At 52.7% G+C, this 15,307-nt stretch overlaps 1 protein-coding gene across 2 annotated transcripts in view; it reads right to left on the bottom strand.

The window, feature by feature from the left end:
- The window catches only part of SEMA5B (semaphorin 5B), a 351,344-nt gene that overhangs the window by 28,588 nt on the left and 307,449 nt on the right, over window positions 1-15,307 (bottom strand). For both annotated transcript variants that reach the window (XM_090045998.1, XM_090045999.1), the window contains exons 14-21: window positions 12,959-13,140; window positions 9,954-10,097; window positions 8,245-8,392; window positions 4,784-5,009; window positions 3,696-3,914; window positions 2,787-2,957; window positions 1,772-1,921; window positions 1,211-1,255 (exon numbers count right to left, since the gene is read on the bottom strand). In XM_090045998.1, coding sequence (XP_089902124.1) covers window positions 1,211-1,255; window positions 1,772-1,921; window positions 2,787-2,957; window positions 3,696-3,914; window positions 4,784-5,009; window positions 8,245-8,392; window positions 9,954-10,097; window positions 12,959-13,140 — 1,285 coding nt within the window. The remainder of the gene's footprint in view (window positions 1-1,210; window positions 1,256-1,771; window positions 1,922-2,786; window positions 2,958-3,695; window positions 3,915-4,783; window positions 5,010-8,244; window positions 8,393-9,953; window positions 10,098-12,958; window positions 13,141-15,307) is intronic.

Below are 15,307 nucleotides of genomic sequence, written 5' to 3'. Positions count from 1 at the left end.
CTATGTCATTTTTCAGGTGTGTTTTAACAGCCCCCCAGGGGACAGGAGACATTATTTTATCTGCAACTCATTATATCCTATAGAGGGCCTTCCGGGCACATTGGTTTTTATAACCTAGGTTGCTTCACTTTCTGAAATGCAACACAAGGAGCTTCTATCGATTAGTTTTCTTGCCAGATATTGTAAAAAGCAATATACAATATTAGCCACGGTAAAATGTAGATTGCAACAGCAAATAAAATTGCAATGCAATGGAAAAGGAGAGCGGCGGGAAATGTCGATAGCAACGCACAACTTGGGAGTGTGATGTTAATAAGCAACACTGAAGTTGGAGCAGACTCCTTGTGTCATGCGAGGCAGCGAGAGTGGTGCAAAAAGCCAGTCTTTCCATTAGCAGGGCTGAAGTCCCACTTCCGTTATTTCCCTGCAAACCAAGAAGCTCTATATCAAATCCACTGACGGCTGGTTTGCCTTTTTTGTCATCAACTTCTTTGTAAGGAGAGCTGCTCAGGAGGGAGTCAGTAGCTGCACTTTGTCTTGGGCCCCCGAGCAGGACGGAGGCTGATCGGGCTTTCAGGATCCTGGTGGAAAGGCACGGGAGCCCTGCGGTGCGACCCCGCTCCCGTGGTGACTTCAAATAGACAGAGGGAGTCACTAATCCCTTTTTCTAAATGGTTTTGTGCATCTAGGCTTTGCCGGGCAGTGGGGGGAGGGAAGTTAATCACTAGCTCTTCCAAATGCTTTTGTGAAGGAAAAACCCAGGCTGGAAGGAAAGAGACCCTAGGAAAGACAACTATCGGCGCTTGTCTAACCTTGTTTGCAGTGGGGAGGAGGCTCCGCTCGCCGAAATCTTTATAGCCCCTTGCATGCCGTCTCCGAGCAGTTGGAGGCTTATCGTTTGCAAACCGAGGGCTACCCCATCATTTCCCCGGGGCAGGCAGAGCGAGACTGGCTGCCAACTGATGGTTTCCGACCACCCACCCCAAAACCAGAGATAAATAAGTGTCTTGAAGCTGACAACAGGTAAAAGCGGTACGTTCTCCCAGTGTGACTCCGACAACGGGACTCCACTGGCATGAAGGGCTGCCAGCGGGGCCAAGCGGCGTAGATGAACAGTTTGGTTGATGCCGCCATGTGAAGTTATAAAAAAAATAAATAAAAAATAGCCAGGTGGAGATAAAAATAAGACACAAAGTTAGCTGTACTCTACCTCCACAGGTCGTGCCCTCATCGATGCTCGAAGCTGGCAGGATCACTAAATGAAGAGAAAGCAGGTGGGGGAAGCTGTCATTTTGCGATCAACTAAAGTGCGCTAGCTAAGTAACTCAAGCCTCTGCTCTGTGCCCGAGAGGCCAGTTTGTGGCGGAGCGAGGGTCTCCCCACGTCGAGAGGTCAGCAGAGCAGAGACGGAGCAAAACCGCTTCAGCCCATTGCATCCCACCTCCCCCAGCCCCAGGAGCCCGAGCAGGGCCAGGCGCCTCATCAGCTGAGCCAAACAGGGCTCAAAGTCCCAGTGCCCATTAAGCAGCACCATTACTGTAATACAGATTACACAGCTTTCCAGGAGAGCCGGGCTCCGCCAGCCGGTTCAGACACGCCGTGCTACCCGTTACAAGGGAGCATTTCAAAGGTGTCCATAGGAGTGGGGCGCATTTGCTTTAACGGGCATCCAAGCCAAAGCTGTGGAAATCTTGGCCTCTCTTGACATCCGTACCCGAGAAGCAGGTTACTCCTAGGAGGACTGCCCTGCCCTCGTGCCCCTGGTGCTCACCGGGGATCTCGTTGTACAGGCAGTCCTGGTATTGCGTGCTGTTCCCAACACACTGGGAAGACTCGGGGTCATGAATCTCACAGTAGCGGCTGCGATACTGGACCCCGTCTTCATTGCACAGGCTCCACTCAGACCAGTCGGACCACCCGCCTTAAACCAGATGAGACTTGCATCAGGAATAATGCATATACACCACCACCACCCCAGGAGATGCCACCGTGAGCCAAACCCCTTCAATGCACAGGGGTAGCTGGATGCTGGGCTTGATCTCCAGCAAACCCCAGACAGGGGGACTTCCCTGAGGTGGACTGGATTCCTCCGGCATTATCGCTGCCAACCTAAGTGCCAAACTCCCCCAGGGGAGCACCGCTGACTCCAGGAGGGATCACTGTGTGGGGTCGGGTTGGCTTACAGGCTCCTATAGCAGACCCAAGCCTCCAGCAGCCCAGAGGTTTTACGCCATCACGGCTACCCTAATCTGCCAAAATGGCTGTAGGGGCACCGCAGACCTCCCGTATGCATTACAGGGGCCCTTAGAAGTGGGGGTATACAAGTGGGGTGTATACCACCTGCATACATTACAGGAGTCCCAGCTCATGGGCAGCCTACAACGTGACTGGAGGCAGGGGAGCAAATGGGGCTCGGGGAACCCTTTTCTCTGCCAGCCATGCTGCACGCTCCTCGGCCCTGCCGCTGACGGGTAATATGGCAAAAGGAAGGCCACCCCGTTCAGCGGCCACACGGTCTGGTGCTCCCGAGACTCCTTCTGTTTGTCTTGCAAAACATCTCCGCTCACAGCTGATCTGCTTTTTCAATTACTCTCAGTGGATCAGCGGCTAACGAGGTTTTGCCTGGCCAGCGCTACAGCACCAGGGCATGCTCCAGTGAGCAAGTTAAGAGAAAGGTGATGCATTTACTTTGAAAATTAGGATGCCTGCTCTTCCCTGGTTCCTCACATATTCCCTCCTTCCTCTCCCCCAACTCAGTGTGAATGGGGAGGAAAATAAGTGGCCACCTTCGCACGAGTGCGTATTGCAGAGCGCCTCCTCGGTGTGCAGGCCGATGCAGATGTCCTCGCCGCTCGATGGCGCCGGGTTGGTGCAGGTGCGGGTGCGCTGGTAGTGTCCTCCCCCACAAGTGGCTGAGCACTGTGACCAGGGCGTCCAGCAAGACCACGACCCTTTCACTGAGGGGCATTGAAAATGAGAGAGAGACAGAGATAGTCTTTCCACTCTCTTTTTCTAACGAGATCCTGGGGAGCGGTTGAGTCTCAGCTCCCTAACCGATCCCCAGTTTGGTCACCAAAACTGCCATTTTCCTGGGCTTGACAATGGTTACCTTGAACCAACAGAGAGCTGCAAGGTGTCGTGCTCGACACGCGGTGAAGTGAATCTAGCAGGAACAGCGAAGACCATACACTGAGGTCCATAATGTCTATTTAAATATATTTGCTCCTGCATGTGGCCCCTATAACCACAACTTGTTATTTAAACACTTCCCAGCACTTCTCTCTGGCGGGGCGACAGTAGGATCTAGATTTACTTGCTATAACCCAAATGTTTTTAATGCTATATGCCCAGGGCTGTTTGTGCAGCGCCTTTCCTTACTCACACCAGGCCCTCTGAAATGTCTGCTGCTGTCCCCGTTCTGCACTGAGAAAACTGAAGCTCTGAAAAGTTATCTGACCAAAGCGGTCTAGCCAGCCTGGGCTGGCCGAGGAAACCACAAGTCCTGCCTCCTAGACACCTGCTTCTAGCTACCGGACGTATTTCCGTATCCCAGTCCTTCAAATGGCATTTTAAATTGTCTGATGACTCAAAGCAACATGCAACACTGCATTTATATATGGATACACATAGAAATGATGCATGCAGAACAGGGTCCACACTGACTGCATGGAGGAAGACTAGGATTATTTCCTTACCTGGGCAGGGGTGCGGGTTACAATCTTGATACTCCATTGCAGACCCTACGCAGGGCAAGCCGCCGTTTTTAGGTTCTGGATTTGTGCACGTTCTCTTCCTGATCCTAAAGCCCAACTCACAGTCCCTCGAACAGGAAGACCAGGCCCCCCAGAAAGACCAGCCACCATTGATTATCCGTGCAGAGGTCTTACCACTCTTGAGGAGATCCTCAACGAGAGCTTGAAGAAGAACAGATGAGAACAAAAGGTTTAAAACTGTGACTGGATGTCCAGACTGGGCTTGAACTTGCAAACAAACTCAATGAACCCTCTACGCTTTTTTGGGAAAGTGCTGGGATTTCAGCATCAGCAGCTCTGTTCTGCTGCCCAAGGGTGCAACTGGAAGTAAAATGTGGTGTGCATGTGAAAAAAAGGGAAAGCAAAAACACAACCTGATATCATGAGCAGCCTTAATGCTCAGCAGACTGTTCTACTGCGCATTAGCACGTCACGGCAAAACCCGTGCCAATGCACAGCAGACTTAGCCTACTGCGCATTAAGCGTCACCAAAAAAATGTTCGCCTTTGCTACTGCACCTTTATCCAGTACCTCATATTAGAGGTCCTAAACTTAATGTGCAGTAGCAAAGGCGCATTAAGAACCATGTAGACATGCCCATGGAGTTGCATCACTCCAGGAGGACTTGAACCCCTGTCGTGGGACTCCAGAGAGGGCAGAGAGAGTAGGCATGGTGCCCACTCAGGAAGGCTCACCGCCTTCCCCATCCCCTGACATCAGCACCCCACTTCCTGCTAGGGGCGTCACGTCCCCCGTTTCTCCCTAGCAGGAGGAAGCAGTCCCTACATGCCCCTGAGCCTAGGGCTTAAGCCTGGCCTTCTTCAAGAGTGAAGGGAACAAAGTGGCTCCTTGCAGCCTTCCTGCCTGTGGTCTCCTCCCGGTCTTGGGGGCTCTTTCCACCCTTGCAATTAGTGGCAGTGTGAGGAGCGGAGGTTGGGTGTATCCAGATACACCCGTGTCCTGACAGCCTCCCCCTTTCACCAGGGCTGAGCCTGGCCCCAGGCCCCCCTGCGAGCGGGCAGGGGACATACAGTCCGTGTCGCAGACTGCGGAGCCGTCACTGGGGCAGAAGCGGCTCTCCGTCTTCTTCCTCCCAAACTGCAGCTCGTGGGGGTCGGCCAGCTGGGCACGGCAGGTGTAGCGGAAGCGCTGCTCCTGGCGGGCTCCGTTCTGGGTGATGTTCACTGGCATCCAGGGGGTCCAGGGCGTGTTCCTGCGCACCTCGGGGCAGCTCTCTGGGTTGCAGGTCTTGTATTCCTGCCAATGAGGAAAACCACTTTATTCATCCAATAAGACTTATGAACGCCTGCTCCGTGGCTGCACAAAGGGATCCCACAATCCAAGAACAACTTACTCTAAAGTGACACGCACCCTGCCTGCACTCGCCCCAGTGCCCAAGGACAGTGCAAGCCACGGGCATTACTTGGCACTTAACTGGAGGTGCACAGGCCTCCTGACGGTCCTTTTCAGTGGGGTATATTTGGCCTTTTGCTTAGGGGCCGTATCTTTTCAAGATTGTGAGCTACAGGAGGCAAGGTCACGTGCCTTCTTAGAGAGCCCCTAGCATATTTTGGGCACCGGAAAAGGAAATAAATAACAATATCAAGTGGGATCCTTTGCTGCATCTGCATCGACCAATGTAATGACTTCTGGCTGCAGCAGTGCTTGGCTGATGAAAAAGATCAGCTCATTCTCTGGCACCCCATGTATGCTACTATGCATATCTTTTTAAGAGGTTGTATCTCCCTCTCCATTTGTTTTTTGAAAATTCACAGGGAAGACCATCTCTCTGTGCTTGGGCCGCCATGGACATCAGCGGGGGCTGTGTGTATCAGAAGTGCTGGATGCACGGATATCCGAGCAGCCCTAGATTCTTGCAGTCCACCCAACCTGGAGGATGGACTCCAAAGAATAACCCTGATTTCCTGCTTTTAAAAAGTGCAAGGCAGTCCCTGCTGGCGAGGGAGAAAGGGACTTACTGCTTCTAGCCCGGACGCCAAGCGCCGTGTGAACAGATTCCAGATCAAATTTGTTTAAACCTAGGAAGACCCTTCATAGAGCTAATTAAAACTACCTTCTACCTAATAGCTGGGAGCTAAATGGTGGGAACGGTCACCGCTGCATCCCTGATAGGATGTGCTTATCTCTGTCGACTCAGGCACAAAGCCCGATCCTCATGAATTGTGTGAGCTCCCCCCATGCACCAATTGAAAGGAGAAAGGGGTGGCAGGTGCTCGAGCCACCATACTAGTGTGGCCATGGGCCAAACCCCCAAAAAGGCTAATGAAAAGACTCCCCCTTCCAACTTCCACACGTTGACTTCACTGAGTTTGGGCGCAGGCCCACCGGAGCACACGCCTGTCCCACAGCCACGTGGGGCAGAGGCTGCTGTTGGCCTTTTGCTCTAGCTTGCGAAGCCAAACAGTAACTGAGCTCCTCCGCATGCTGCCGACCGGGCTGTCAACGCGCGTAAGGGTGTGCTGCCAGCGGCTGCCTACCACACGGGAAAGCTGGGTTCGAGTCCCAGCTGAGGTGACTTGGGGCGAGTGCGATAACGTGAAGCAAATCTTCCCTTGCAGAGATGGGAGCTCAGGAAGGGTGGGTGTTTCTCAAGTGACTAATCCTGCAGCACGGAAAAGGACCATCCCAGTACACATAAAAGGGGGGGAAAAAAAGCAAAGAAACCCTCTTGGTTGAGCAGGGGAATCCAGGAGAGCCCCGAGGGGGAAAAAGAGGCCTGCAGGCTGTAGAAGCAGGGGCAGCCGCCAAGGAGGAGCGTACCTGCTTGGCTCAAGCTTGCAAGGAAACAGTGAAGAGAGCCAAAGCGGATCTGGAGCTTAGGCTGGCAGCTTCTAAATGATGTCTTTGCATCTCTGTTCCTGCACACGAATACAAATATGTATCCCTTTGGGACTTTAGGTAAGCCCAGTATAGATATCAACCCACCAACGGTTTGTGATGGCCTAGGAAAGGGGCACCTGGAGGGGTTGGATGTATTTAAGTCAACAGGTCCTGATGATCTTCATCCTGGGGTACTAAGGGAATTAGCTGAAGTCATAGCGGAGCCTCTGGCACGAGCGCTCACGGTGCTCGGGTCAGGTCCCAGAGGATTGGAAAAGGATGAATGTGCTCCCTATTTTCAAGAAGGGGAGGAAGGAGTTAATCTCACCTCTATCCTTGGCAAGACCTTCGACAAAATTGTTAAGGGTCACATTTGTGGGGGACCAGCGGGTAAAATGATGCTAAGAGGCAATCAGCCTGGGTTCACAGCAGGCAGATCCTGCCTGACTAACCTGGTTTCATTTTACGAATGGGTCGCAAAACGCGTGGCTGAAGGAACAGCGGTAGATGTCATTTACTTAGACTCTAGAGAGACCTCTGACACAGCGTCACACCCAGTTCTTATAAATAAACGAAACAGTTGCAATGTAGATTATTACACAGTCCGGTGGGTAGATAATTGGCTTATGGGACGTGCCCGGAGAGCGGTGGTGGACGGGGCAGTCTCTGCCTGCAGGGACGTGGGCAGCGGAGCCCGCAGGGCTCTGTCCCGGGAGCAGCACTATTCAATAACTTCATTAGTGCCTTGGACGAGGGGGTAGAAAGCACCCTGTCCAAGTTTGCTGGTGACACAAACTATGGGGGGAGGTACGCAAACAAGACGGCAGGGAGTGAATCTAGGCTGATTTGGACAGGCTGGGGAAAGGGGCCGAACAGAACAGGATGCGGTTTAGCAAGGACAGGTGCCACGTGTTGCACCTGGGGAGGAAGAACCATCCGCAGTCCTACAGCCGCTCGAAGTAGCGCAACTGCAGAAAGGGGTCTCGGTGTCGTAGTCGACTGCAAAATGAACATGAGTCACCTGTGTGATGCAGTAATTAGTAAAGCTAACCACACTGCTTCTTGCACAAGTAGGTGCATCACAAACAGGTCCAGGGAGGTGATACTTCCCCTCTATGCGGCACTGGAGGACTGCGTCCAGGTCTGGGCGCCGCACTTCGGGAGGGATGTGGACAGCACGGAGAGGGTCCAGAGGAGGGCACTTGTCTGGTTAGAGGCCTACAGAAAAAATCCTATGTGGACCGACTGGGAGACATGAACCTCTTCAGCCTCCGCGTAAAAGGTGATCTCATGGCCGCCTACAAACTTATTGGGGGGAGAAGGGGAGGCAGCAAGAAATACGGGAAGAAATGTTTACCAGGGCACCTGTCGGGGTAACTAGAAATAACGGCTGCAAACTGGAAGAGAGCAAATTCAGATTGGACATCAGGTAAAAATTCTTTACGGCGAGGGTTGCCAAAATAGGGAATACGCTTCCAAGCGCGGTGGGGCTGTCCCTTCCTCGGAGGTGTTCAAAAGGAGATTGGACAGACACCTGGCTGGGGTCATCTGAGCCCAGCACTCACTCCTGCCCAGGGCAGGGGGTCAGATTCAATGATCCAAGGGTCCCTTCTGACCCTAACATCTATGAAACTATGAAACTATAACTCACCACGGCGCAGCCCGGGCAGGTGTTGGCATTCTCGCAGGACCTCTGCCTGGAGTGGATCCCTCCACCACAGTTCGCGCTGCACTTATTCCAGGGGCCCCAGGAAGACCAGAAGATCGGCAAAGGGCACGGGGTATTCTCGTTGCAGAATCTGAAAGGGTGCAGGCAACACAGTTCCCAAAACGAATCCGAGCGAGGGACAGGAGACAGCAAAAGGCAAGGAGGGACCGGGTTGAAATGATCCCCCAAGGCAGCGTCGCACGCGCCACATGCACGACAGGTGCAATTCGCCCGTGCACACGAGGCTGATACACTCAGACAGGTGGGGCGTAGGTTTTGCCGCTGTGAACTGCACCACTTAGCTTAGAGGAGTGAACAAGATATTTTTGGGGGGGGGGGCCTGTTAACACATTTGGCACCCATGAGTAGGACTAGATTCCCAAGAGAGCGTGGATGCCGTACAAGACATCAGACAACTTGCTCCCTAGCAAATTGCAAGAGCAGAGCACCACGCTGTGTACCTGCAAGCTCTGGGTAGTACAGCGGATTGGCAATCACGTATCACTAACAGTAAGATAGATATGATGCTTGTGGGGAGGGAGTTAGGTGGGCACAGCAGAGCTCAGCGGGGCGCTGCTTTGTGCCGTGTGGATGTACCCTTAGATGCCCATATTTATTAGATGGGTTTTCAAAAGAGCTCATTGCCCCCACCCCCAATGTGTCCCACCGGGACTTCGAATCTGGCCCATAGGTGACAATCTGTCCTCAGTTTTGAGTGCTGAGTACCCGAAAACCCGGTCTCTTAAAAAAAAAATCCAGCCCTTGCTTTTGTTTGGTTCATAAACCGCTGCCTGAAATCAGGCTGAAATAGCTGAGTGTATCTAAAAACAGACCCTGCATTAACGTTATTGCATTTCCCTTCTTTGTAAAGGTAACGACATTTTTGTTCCATTTCTGATTCAGTCTCCTTCTCCAATTGAATCACTTAGACTACAACCGACTGACATGCGGTTTCTAAAACAAAGCAGGTCCCATCTTTGACTGGCTACGAATCAAGCCAAACATAAAGAGCCCAGAATCAAAAAGTTAAATGAATTACGCTCTGCGGTCTGAAACGCTCGGAGAGGCCTGCCTCTGGTCACCACCCCCGGGACTCGCAAAACCTGCTGCCAAGAAGACCTGGCCTTTGCTGTAATGTCAAAGCAGGAAATTGGATGGGAATACTTTGAAGCACCTGCTTAACAACTGGCTGGACTCTGAGAAGTGGCTTACTGCAAATGGCAGGTTGGGCTCCAGAGTTATTGTCTTCCAAAGATTTCAGATGAAATTTGCTCAGCTTCCAAGAGGAAGTTTTCGGCGTGAACAGCTCCGCAACCTTGCATCTGAGACCGAAGCCACGTTCGCTCTTTTTGTACATCGTCACTACACATTCAGACCCAAGCAGGGGAAAAATCAAACTTTAGCTGTGAAGTGACGGCCACAGCTTTGCTACAACCCAGCGGATGAGCTACCACACCTTAACTTCTGGATTTTCCTCCTTTCTGTATGCAGGATGTGACTCTCCAGCCCTGATGCTGCACTGACACCAGGCTATTGCATTCAAACCTCCATCGCGTGGGGGGCAATCATGCCCTCACGTGTGCAGTCATCACCTCTAGAAAGAAGATGTTTTTCCCCCGGTAGACAGAGTCTGAGCGCTGCACGCCTCTTACCGCTCCTCTCTGCTCTGTCCAACGCAGACCCGGCCCCCGTGGCGCGGAGCAGGGTTGCTGCACGACCTCTGGCGGACCTGAAAGCCAATCCCGCAGGACGTGCTGCACGGGGCCCAGGAGGACCACGGTGTCCAAGCTCCATTTCTAATAAACAGGGTGGGAGGGAGAGGTGAGAAAACAGGAGAGGGGGGTTAATCCAGCACCATGCTACCGGCTGACAAGTCCCCGAGCAGCAGCCTGAGATACGAGCCTGAAAGACGTGCTCCATGTCAACCAGACTGAACCTAGGCAAGGATTTAGGAAAAGGTTTTTCAGATGTGTTTGGCTCTGGCTGATCTCCATTCCCACTAAACTCCAGGGTAAATCTCCCACCGACTTTGAAAGGAAGAGAAGTAAGCCGGAGCTGAGCTCTGCTGCAAATCCCGCTGTGCTTCCACGGGCTCGCTGCAATATGATTGATGATGATCCTATTCCTCGATAAACCTCACCGACCGTTCTCCTCCTTGGCCTGCCTTGTTGGGCCATGTGAAAGCACAGCAGCAGATCCCCAATCCCAACTTAAAATCCAGACCTGGTTCACGGCATGGGTATAGCTTCTGTGCGCCCCAGAAGCCAGCCATGGCAAAGGAGATGCAAAACCTACCCAGCCCTTGTAACAGCGGTGCTGCCAGCTCTCCCAATCTTCTCATGATGTTTGGTGTTATCCTCACAGCCCCTGAATCTGATTAGGAAGTGAGACTCTCAGCTTCCACTTAAAAACAATTAGTTTCCTGCTTGCAGGAAAAAAAGGAGAGCCTGGTTCCTTTAGCTTCCTGTGACTGTAACAGCACAGAAACCAGAGGCATTTAAGCAGACCCCAACCGCTGTCATTTTAGAAAGCCCATGATTTTTAAAGCCAATCTCGCAACTAATATTTTGGGTTGGCAACACCACGGTGCCTTTGAACACAACTGCAGTCGGGGATGGAGGAATCCGACTCTGGATCAGGTTCGCTAGAGACTCCCCGCCGAGAAAGAGCCGGGCCGCTCTTGGTCTTCCTGCGCTGCGTCATCTCAATGCGGCACTGGTCCGAGTCCAGCCACCTCACTTTGTAAGAACGAAAAACAAAAAATGCCACTTTCTGAAGCCCACTCAGTGGTGCCCTCGGCTTACAGTTGATCTCCAAAGCCGAGCTAGGAAACAGATGTTAATTTTCAAAGCATTTATTGAACTAACACCCCTGGCAAGAAGTGTGGTCCAGCTTGGCACCGATCGAGGTGCAGGATGAAAGCTAAAGCTGCCGCTGCCCTTCCACACTTTTCATGTTCGTTATCGGCTCTCGCCTGCTCTTGGCAGAAACGCGCTGGGGATCTCTTCCCCCTTGTGCCACAAGAAATCTGTTTATATGAAAATCCCACCCGCCCACGTTTTAACCCACCCATCCCTTCACCGTTCTCAACCCAGCGAGAGAGTTTTATGGAAAATCTTAAATGGATAAAAAATATCACAATGAGGATTTTGTTGTTGAGCACTCGTTGTAAAAAGAAAAGAAAACACACACAAAAAATTCCTCGTAGCCGCTCTCATAATCTATTTCTGTTCTAGGGTTTTGAACAGCATTGAAGAACATCCTGTGTGCGTGCATGCATGCGTGCGTGCATGCATGTGTGTGCACGCGCATTGAAGAGCATCCTATATCTATCTATCTATAGATAGGTAGATATGTATATGTATATATACATAGATAGATATGTATATATAGATACGTAGATTGATAGATATAGCTATATTGAGCTGTATAAATATCAATAGATAGATAGATAGATAGAGGATGCTCAGAAATAGATATAGATATTTCCAACTCCTGCAGAAAAGGAAAATAACTACAGACTACAATATAGCTTAGACTCAGACAAAGCCTCAAAAAAAGAATGAGTCTCGTCAGCTCCTTGTTTTCCTAGATCCTTAATGGCACCAAAGAGTTTCCAATTTCAGATTTTCCAGCTCTTGCTTTCTAATAAAGCTCATCTTGAAACACCTTGCTCTCAGTGCAAAAACATCACAATGCCATCTGAAGTCAATTAAAGGAAGTTCTAGGGCTGAGGCGGATGTAGGATGACCAGATGTCCCTATTTTTCAAGCCCTGCTGCTTCCCTGCTGACGGCTGGGTATGTTTCTCAGCCGCTGCTCGGAGGCTGGTCCCCACTTTTGCGCCCCTGGACCGGAGTCAAGAGCAGGAGGGATGCTAACGCCCGGGTGCCTGCCGTCAGTCACCGACCGAACGGGGCGGCCGCAGGGGCCCCGGCTCGGCGCAGGGCAGTGAAGCGGGGTAGGGAAGCCTGGCTCGGTTACACAGGCAGCACAGCATGCAGCTGGAAAGACAAGCCCCAATTAAAATGTGAACTTTAATAAAGGCAGCTGAATCTTCTGGTGCCAAAAACGGGACGGAGGTAGGAGGAGTTGATGAAAAGCTTCCTCAGCGGGACGAGAAGAGGAGCTGAGCTAAATTAAAACTCTGCTGGCCTTTTATCCACCACGGCACTGGTGCAGAAGGCAAACAGCGGTCACAAAGCTCCCAGCCCCTGCCTGCTCCTCCTTCCCTCGGGTCGGCATGGCTCGGAGGTAGGCCCAGACCCCAAATGCCATTCAGCTGGGCCTCCTTCCCTCTCCCTTTGGGATACCGTCCCACACTTTCAAGCCCAGATGCCTAGGGGTGGGGCCCATCCTGTGTGATTATTGCCTAGAGCCAAGCCCTGCTGCCCCGCTCCCGCCACGCTTCCCACTCCCCAGCTCCGGGAAACAAAGACCGAGACGACGACGGTCAAGATTCACACTAGTCCTCAACCTTTGGCCCGTTTTGTCACAGGCGGCTCTTGCTGACCTCCCGTGGAGCAGCCCCGCGCGGACCCCAGGGCCAGACGCGGCCCAAAGACAAGGCGATACCAGCAGCAACTTATGGGACGAGGCCACGTCCCAGCAGGAGCCGTCCCGTTCCCCTCCCAAAAGGCGCTGGCACGCAGAGGTACCTCGAGCAATTCGCCACCTCAATCCGGGCCCCTTCACAGACGCGACCCCCGCAGCGAGGGCGAGGGCTGTCACACGACCGCGACCTGCACACGCAGGAGCCGGTGCTGTCCCCGTCCGAATGCTCGCACGGCTGCCACAGCGACCACGGCCCCAGCCTTCCGTTTGTCGTCAGGTTTTTCACCTAATTTGGGGGGGGGGGGAAGAAAAAAAAAGTCATTACTGAACGTTTACATTTCTGGAGATGGCACCGCAACGGAAATGAGATTAGGACGCAGCCGCCTGCCCACGCCGTCGTCTAGCGCAGCCTCAGCTTTGATCGTGCAGCAGCCGCCTTGTGCCCAGTGGTGGTTCGCTGCGCTGCTGCGGCTGCAATGCGCGGGACGGTTCCTGTAGCCTTTGTTTAGCGCAGGCATGTCCGACGTACAGGCTGGATCCGGCCCAAAGAACTGCCCTGGCTGGCCTGCAGGGCTCCGGGAGTTTGGGGACGGGGTGGCTGAGGCCAGGCTGGACTCTGCAGGGGAGAGCCCCGCTAGGGACATGCGCTTGCAGCACGGGGGAGCAGTGGTTGCACTGCTGCTTGTCCGGAGCTATGTGCGGATCTGGCCCACAAAGAGGACGGTTTGACATCCCTGGTGCAGCACGTCTATAACATGAGTGTCCAAGTGGGATCATGGGCCCACTGCGCTAGGCGCTGTACAAATCACAAGGCCTGTCTGAACCAGCTAGCAGCCTAAACCAGATCGGAGAGTCAGCAGCTGGCCAAGTGAGCTGCTGCTTACAAAAGCCGAGTCAAACTTAGCTTTTGTAAGTCAAACAAAGTCGACTTTTCGGCAATTTAGCTAGTCTATAAGGTGCAACTCTACCCTACCTTCCGGTAGATTTTATAAGTGCAGGATGGGAGGTGGGGGAGACGAGCATGGCAAACTTAGTCTGGAGAAGAGATGACTGAGAGGGGATTTAATAGCAGCTTTCGACCGCCTGAAGGGTGTTTCCAAAGAGCATGGAGTTCAGCGGGGGCAGATGGCAGAGCAAGGAGCAATGGGCTCAGGTTGCAGCAAGGGAGGTTTAGGCTGGATATTAGGAAGAACTTTTTCAGGAGGAGGGTGGTGAAGCACTGGAACAGGCTCCCCAGGGAGGTGGTGGGCTCTTCATCCTTGGCAATTTTAAGACCCAGCTCCACAGCCCTGGCTGGGATGATCTAGGTGGGGCTGGTCCTGCTTTGAGCAGGGGGCCGGGCTAGACCTCCTAAGGTCCCCTCCAAGCCCCACTTTCCATGATCCTGTGACATCTGCTGTGCCAGGCACTGTCAAGCACACTGCACTGCTCCGCCGCAGCTGCCTCTTAACTTGGAAGCAGTGGAGCTGCCTTGGCACGGAGCTTCAGGATGGGCTCATTAGCACAAAATAATGAGGCCTGACTTTAATTAGGCCCTAACCTAATTAGCCTGCCTGCAACACTGCATAGACATGGCTAGACAGGGCAGCGTGCCACAGGATCTCACTCTGGGGTGCTGTAAGTTTGCTGTGAAGACAGGGCCACCCCAAGAAGTGAGACCACACGGCCGAGCAGGGCCAAGCAGGGCAAGCGGAGCACTGGACTGGGTGTCAGGAGACCCGCTGACTAGACCGTGCTGCCTTTGAAAGGCAGGCTGCACAATTTTTAGCTTTGGGTCAGAGGCCATCCTTTTGCTCCGTCTTTGTACAGCACCTCACACACGAGAGGCCCGGTCAGTGCTTTGAGGTTCCCGGGCTCGACCGTCAGACAAACAGCAATGGTACCGGAGAGAGGGTGTTGCATGAGTGTGCTCCACCAGCATGTGCTCCTGTGCAATTAATCTAATCAGTGCTTTTAGCCTTCTGCTTTCATGACTGCTAAAATGACAAATAACCTTGCACATTGGGTATGATGTGTAGTTAATTAAAAAAAAACCCACCCTAGTGGCACAATTATTTAGGCAAACAGTCTTCTTATTAAAGGTAATTCCTCAGATATTCCCCTCCCACCTCCCTCTCACCTTCCTCCCCTCTCTCGCTCACATACGCACTCCCCTTTCTCTCTCTCTCTCCCCCACAAAGGCTCTGGTGTAATGTGAAACGAAAGAATCGCAGTTAGAAAATTCCTGTATACCAAAAAACAGTGGAGCAAATGCTATTTAGCGTGACCTGGGGGATCTCCATCGTGGACAGCTACAGTGCAGCTGCCGGAGACGTAGCACCAAGGAGGTGCACAGGACCAAGAGATGCCAATACCAGCAAACAGGCGGCCACGGAGCACACGATGCCACTTCCCTAGGGTCTAAGGGGTATGCATTGCCTCAAGGCAACACATCCCTGGCAGCTCCTCATGGG

Source organism: Crocodylus siamensis, chromosome 4 (assembly GCF_052110815.1).
Source record: "Crocodylus siamensis isolate JL-2025a chromosome 4, ASM5211081v1, whole genome shotgun sequence".
NCBI lineage: Eukaryota > Metazoa > Chordata > Crocodylia > Crocodylidae > Crocodylus > Crocodylus siamensis.
This window is presented reverse-complemented; position numbering and strand designations above follow the sequence as displayed.